This window comes from Cordyceps fumosorosea, assembly GCF_001636725.1.
Source record: "Cordyceps fumosorosea ARSEF 2679 chromosome Unknown scaffold_116, whole genome shotgun sequence".
Lineage (NCBI taxonomy): Eukaryota > Fungi > Ascomycota > Sordariomycetes > Hypocreales > Cordycipitaceae > Cordyceps > Cordyceps fumosorosea.
In genome coordinates, this window is record NW_017387416.1 from 1 (window position 1) to 6,424 (window position 6,424).

General features: G+C 50.7%; 1 protein-coding gene across 1 annotated transcript; it reads left to right on the forward strand.

Annotated features, from left to right (window-relative positions):
• Nucleotides 1-3,960: 3,960 nt before the first annotated feature.
• On the forward strand, nucleotides 3,961-5,621 carry ISF_09973 (Amidohydrolase 3; the record flags this gene model as incomplete). Its single annotated transcript, XM_018853572.1, has 2 exons — nucleotides 3,961-4,213; nucleotides 4,267-5,621. 2 exons carry the CDS (start codon nucleotides 3,961-3,963, stop codon nucleotides 5,619-5,621), a joined length of 1,608 nt encoding a protein of 535 aa, XP_018699237.1.
• Nucleotides 5,622-6,424: the final 803 nt, after the last annotated feature.

Here is a 6,424-nt window from a genome sequence, read left to right on the forward strand (position 1 = left end):
TAAAGATATAAATAAATATAAAGTAAAGAAGATACTTAAAGTATAAAAAACTAAAAAGAATTATTTTTATTTTATTAAGTAGAAAGGATACTTAAACTCTAAAAATATATAAAAACTACTTAAGAATCTATTTAATTACTTAAAACTACTTAACTAGTTTTACTCTAAAGAAAAGTAGTCTAGTTAATCCTATAAGGACTATTAAGGGACTCTATACTAAACTTAGCCTTAAAGGAATAAACTAAAAAAGGATCTAACTCCTTAGATAAAGTAAAAAAAGCACCTATAGTCTTTTAAAGCTTAAACTTAGTTCTAAAAGAATAAACTAAAGAAGGATTTAACTCTTTAGATAGAGTAAAAAAGATATTAGTAGCCTTTTAAAGCTATTCTACTTCCTTTTATTCTATACACTCTAACTCTTTAATATTATTAATACTATATATAATAGTATATATTATTTTCTTAAACTATAACTTCTTTTATTTTTAAAGACACTTAATCTTAGTGTTTATTATATAATATTCCTCCTTAGTTATTTTAAGCTCTTACTTAAAATATATATAGTAATTAACTATTTAGTAAAGTTAGGCTAGTAAAATACCCTATATATTATATTAGGATTAGTAATCTATTATATACTAAGTATAATAAGAGGAATTAGAAAATAATAGTTAGTAAAAAGTAATACCCTTCTTCTAATAATAAGAATAGGGACCCATCGTGTGTCTAGGATTACAGCGTAGCTACACAAAATAATAAATTCTCCTTATCTTAAAGTATAATCAGTCATAGTTAAGACAAATAGTGCCTATACGATAGATGCGGTGACAATTGCGGTGATCGACCACAAATAGATAGCTACGAGGTATGCACAGCTTCGCGCGACACACCAGGGCGGAGCTCACCCAGGTCGCGCGTCCTCGCGCGATTGGCCAGACGGGCGAAGGATTTCCGCACGGTCATGCTATTGCATCTCAATCCTTCTCCCACCTGGACCGAGCACTCTTGGCCTGTGTAACTGTCTGAGCTCTACATCGCCAGGTGTCTCCCCCAGCAGGCCGGACAGCAAATGCGTGAGGGGCGCCATGAGCGCTGCTGGCACAATCAGTCAGGCACTCAAGAAGACACTAGTCGCGCTAAACAACCCATTCTTGCTGCCCATGGCGTGCACGTCTGCGTGTATGCTGGCGCTTCTGCGGAATCAAATGCACGAATCAGACCGTGCACAGGCCCGGGGAGCCATTGATGAGATACTCAACGTGGTAAATCACATTTCGATCAAATTCCCCGGCGCAGGAGCGAAAGCTCAGGAGGCGATTAAGCAGAGACTACAGGACCTCGAACACGGCGCTAGAGAGAATTCATCGAGCTGTCATATCGGGTTAGATTGCGAATAATATTGTGTGTCTGGCAGGTCAGATGTTGGGCAGTAGCCGCAGCACAGGAGGCAGAAGGCTGCAAAAATGTCGACTCGCATGGAGCGCACGGCTAGCCAAGAGACAATGGCGTCTGAGAGCTTGTCAGTACATAAAGCAACCCTCTTTGCCGCGCTATGGAATATCTACACAGGCTCGGCGCGCGCTGGCACAGGCAGAGTAGCTGAGTCTCGATACATCATCCTGATCTCTATCATTCTGCTTATCGCACGGTGCGAAGGTCGGGGAAGACAATCCTTCAAATCTCACTCCTGTGGTTACACTACAACCTTGACACCACTAACCTTGCCATCATTCAACAAGTCCAAGCCGTCCTGAATACCAGATAAGCCCCTTTCAATCTTCGAGGCAGGATTTGGGAAGATATCGCCTGTCTGCAAGCCGCGCGGGAGATACTCGCGCGTGAACCAGTTGCGCAGCTTGCTGTGCGCAGCATCAGAGACCAAGTCCTCCGAGTAGCTGGACCAGCGTTTAGTGATGTTGACAGGTAGTTCGCTGTCATTTCGCGACGGGCTGGTGGAGAAGAATACCCCGCCAGCTTGACCGAGCAACTTGGCCATGATTTCTGTGCCCGCCTCGGTTCCTGTGGCGTCCAGAAGTGCGTGATATGGCCCCTGGTCGCGGATGGACCGGACGACATCAACGTGAGGCTGCCTATGGTTGATAATGGATGCTGGGTTTCGTCGTCGGACAAGGTCTTCATTCGCGGGAGAGCTTGTCGTCACGACGTCATACCCCGCATCGGAGGCAAACTTGACAGTGAGACCGCCAATGGCTGTTGAGCCGCCGTAGACCAGAATTCGCCTCCCGTTCTTTTCGCTTTTGCCCGAGGCTGCGGGTTTCACGAGACCCATGTGGATAATAACAGCCGACACTGCAGTCGTCAGGTTGGCAATGACACCCGAGCCGTCCTCGAAGGATGATTCTGCCCCCAGTTTCAGAACATTGCGTTCCAAGGCCAACGGGTACTTTTGAAATGCTGCAAATCGGGTTTCCCGAGCAGTTGCACCCCAGCGAGCTACTGCAACACGGTCACCCGGGGCCACGTAGGTGACATCGGGGCCAATGTCGGTGACTGTGCCGGCATATGTGAAGCCTAGCACAGCCGGGAACTCAAGATTGAACATGTTGTATCTGCATGGCGGGTTAGCCCAGTGTAAATGGCCACCGTTACATGCGCAAGACCGTCTGGGGCAGCACGGACTTTTGGACTTTGCCCTCGATCGGATTAAGGCTGATGACCTCGTTGCGCACCCGGATCTCACCTAGGCCGGGCGTCCAGTTGTCGATGCTGTCGACCTTGAGTCGCTCGCTGGCTCCATTGATCCATGCTGCTTCATTCTTGTCGCCGTTGGCTGCCATGACTGTGTTGCCGTTTTTGTACACCAATTTCTGAACCGGCGGGAGGAGGGAATTGGTCAAGGAGACAAGGGGAATATAAATAGTTCGTACTCTTGGTAAGCCAGCATCGAGTCTTTTTCAGCACTGTTACTTCCGAATCTGACTACAGCAACCTGGCCGCCGAATTAGTCATCGCTTTTTTCTCCTACCTTGAGAATCGCATTCAGTACAGCCAAATCGGCAACGAGTCCCTAACCAGAGCACAGGAGGAAACTAAAACGGCTGTGGCTAGTAACTAGTCGCGTAACCAGCGCAAGACTCCCGCCAATGTTGATTAAGCGGTGATTCGAAGTGGAAAGCTGGAAGAAAACAGCGATGACTAATTCGGGCGCATGTGGCACGCCGATTATACTACGTAGTATGCTTACAGGGTTGTGTTGGCAACCGCGTCGCACATGTCAAGCTGGTGAAGATCGAGTGCACAGGGAACGGCAGTTCCAGAGCGCACTCGGATCCAGGCGAGGAACGACTATGATCACCTAGCTACTACATTTGATTTAAACTGTCGCGATGACTTGCTATTGCATCGCTTTGCATCTTGCGACGATGCGCTTAACTGGCAACTCGGCATACGTAGTCGGAAGCCCTCATCCCGTTCTTTTTGACTTCATTTGGCAAAACATGTACCATCGGATAACGGCATTTTTTACTCCGTTTACCATGACTTTATTTTTCTTGCAAACGTCTGTCAGTTCGAGGTCAGGTAATTGATCGGATGGTCGGATCTGCACCATGTCTGCAAAAGCGGCTACGTGCAGCGGGTAATTAACGGCCTTAGCCGAAGTGCATCATCCGACAACCACGCAACGATTAGCACCCCAAGCTGAATAATTACTCACTGTCGCACTTGCTGGACAAAACCCCGGGACTGCCGGCCCGTGGGCGGGCGACCATGGGTGCCGGGTTCCGACTAGCCGCTACCTCGCGTCTTCTAATGCTGCCGACCAAACCAGCGCCAGCAGAGCATCGGGCATTTCGGCTTCAGAACCCGTAAAGGCATTTCGAGGATGGAGATGGTATTAAATATACAGAGGGCTCGTCGCTAGCACGAAACATCATTTACTCCATTAACAATAGTTTAACATTAGACTTACGAGCAAGGCATAATTTACAGTCTCCATAAATGGCACCGCAACATACGACCAACGTGGCAGCGGATATGCTCATTCGCGCCAAGAGCATTTACACACTGGATCCTGATGTCCCTGTTCAACGCTCCATTACAATCCAAGGCGACACCATCTACGGGATCTCTCCAGAGTCGAACGGTCTTGATGCACTCATTAGGCCCGATACACGAGTCATTGACGAGCCCCAAGCCACTGTGCTCCCAGCCTGTGACGACTCACACACTCATCTCATTTTTGCCGCTCTTGGTCAATTTGATGTCGCCTTGCATGGCGCCAAGACATTGGCAGATGTGCTGCAGGCGCTCGAGGATCGCGCCGCCAAGACGCAACCCGGCAACTGAGTTTGCTCCTGTACAAACTGGCAAGAGTTCAACATCAAGGAGCAGCGGCTTCCGACATTGCAGGAGCTGACGGTATCAGCACCGAGCACCCAATTCTGGTGCGCCGCGGCGGCCACAATGCCGTCCTCAACTCAAAGGCCCTGGCGCTGGCTGGCGTGACAGAGACGACGGAAGTGCCTCGGGGCGGCAAGATTGGTAGAGATGAAAAGGGGCGTCTGAACGGGCTCTTGCAGGACGCTGCCTTGAGCTTTCTATTCAAGGCACTGCCACGCATCTCCCTGCAAGAAAGAATCGCGGGACTAGAGGCGGCGCGCGCCTCGTACGCCGCTGCCGGCATTGGCTGTGTCCGGGACTGCTTTGTCACCATTGACGACATGGCAATCCTCAAGCCCGCCAGGGACGCTGGTAGGCTGCATACGCGTGTGCGTGCGCTTATAGCATCCCTCGGTGCCACGACAGTTGCCGACATGAACGCGCTTCTCGACACGATGGAGCCGTATCGAGCATTGCAAAACGACCCATGGCTATCAGTCTGGGGCGTCAAGTTCATGATTGACGGGGGCATCGAAGCCGGTGCGACTGAGGATGCATACTGTAGCGAGGGCTGCGGCTGTCCCGTCGGTGCTACGGACTTCCGCGGCCGGCTGCTGTGGGAGCCGGACACACTCGTGGACGTCATGGATGTCGTTCTGCGCCGTGGCTGGCGTATCGGCACTCACGCGTACGGTGACAGGGCCACGCAGAATCTGCTAGACGTGTATGAGAAGCTGCTAGAGCGTCACCCGGACCTGCCCCAAGGAAGTCTCGTCATGGAGCACGGCGCACTCGCCACCAAGGATCAGCAAGACAGGGCCGTGGCCTTGGGCATCCCCGTGACCATCCAAGCGCCGCTGCTTCACGACGTTGCCGGAATTCAAGAGATCTACTGGGGCCGCGAGCGCGTCAATCGAATCTTCCCTGTGCGCCAGTGGATCGATGCCGGCGCGCTTGTCACGGCAGGCTCAGACTTTCCGGTCGGTCCGTACGGCTCCATGTTTTCGCTCTGGGCCATGGCCACGCGTAAAACGGTAGTGGGTGTCCGCGGGCCAGAGTATGCTATTACGGTGGCCGAGGGAATTGTGCTTCATACTACCGCGGCGGCGAAGCTCTTGGGCGAGACGGACAAGCGAGGGATGCTCGTCCCGGGACGGTTTGCGGACCTGAATGTCTGGAACAGCGACCCGTATGAGGCTGCTCAGAATGCAGATTCGAGACTGGAAACGACGCTTTATTCCATAATTGGCGGGCAGGTGAAGAATTGTCCTGCATCGTAGGGTATGAAACCGATTAGCAAAAAAGAAAAGAGAAATAAAAAAGCCCGACCAGTTGGGGCACAATATTAGAAACGCACGTTGTTAGTGAATAAATATGCGTCTCTCCTCTGCTGTATCGACGCGCGATTGTAGTAGCTTAAACAAGAAACCCTCGCCACGCTTGAGTGTACTAAACCTTCACCCACATGTTCAACATGAGCCGCGACCCGGTAAAGCAGCCTACGCTTGCGACACTTGATCACCGCGGTAACGTTTAAGGTGTCCAGCTGCATCTCGAGATAGTGGCGTTCGCCGAGCGCGAGCCCAATGTTTTCCAGCCAGGCAATGGCGCCGACAATCTCGGTCGACCAATGCCCAATCTTGGCTTTCGGCTCAGTGGGCTTCACTGCCAGACACTTATGGGCGGACCGGTCTCGTTGGCCCAGAGGCGGTCCGCGAGCGCGTGCGAGCGGGCTATGAGCGGGCAGGCGGAGGAAGCTTAGCTGGCCATGTACTTCCTTTGTTGACCCTCTGGTTGGAGACGAACCTCCGACCATTAGACATCAACGGTAAAACTTCCGCCAAAGCTCCACGTATTATCCATCGCAGTTCCGGAAAAGTCTAGCTTGCGATGACTGGGCCTCTGGGGCAGTTACCCTACACGAGGCCTGTGCATCTAGGTTGATAATTCATCGCCGTTCTTATAAATTGGTGGTCCAAAGTCTTCGCATACTCTCCGGCATGATTGCAGTCTTTCTCATCTATTATAATACTATCACTTAGATAATACTACCACTTAGATAATACTACCACTTAGATAATAC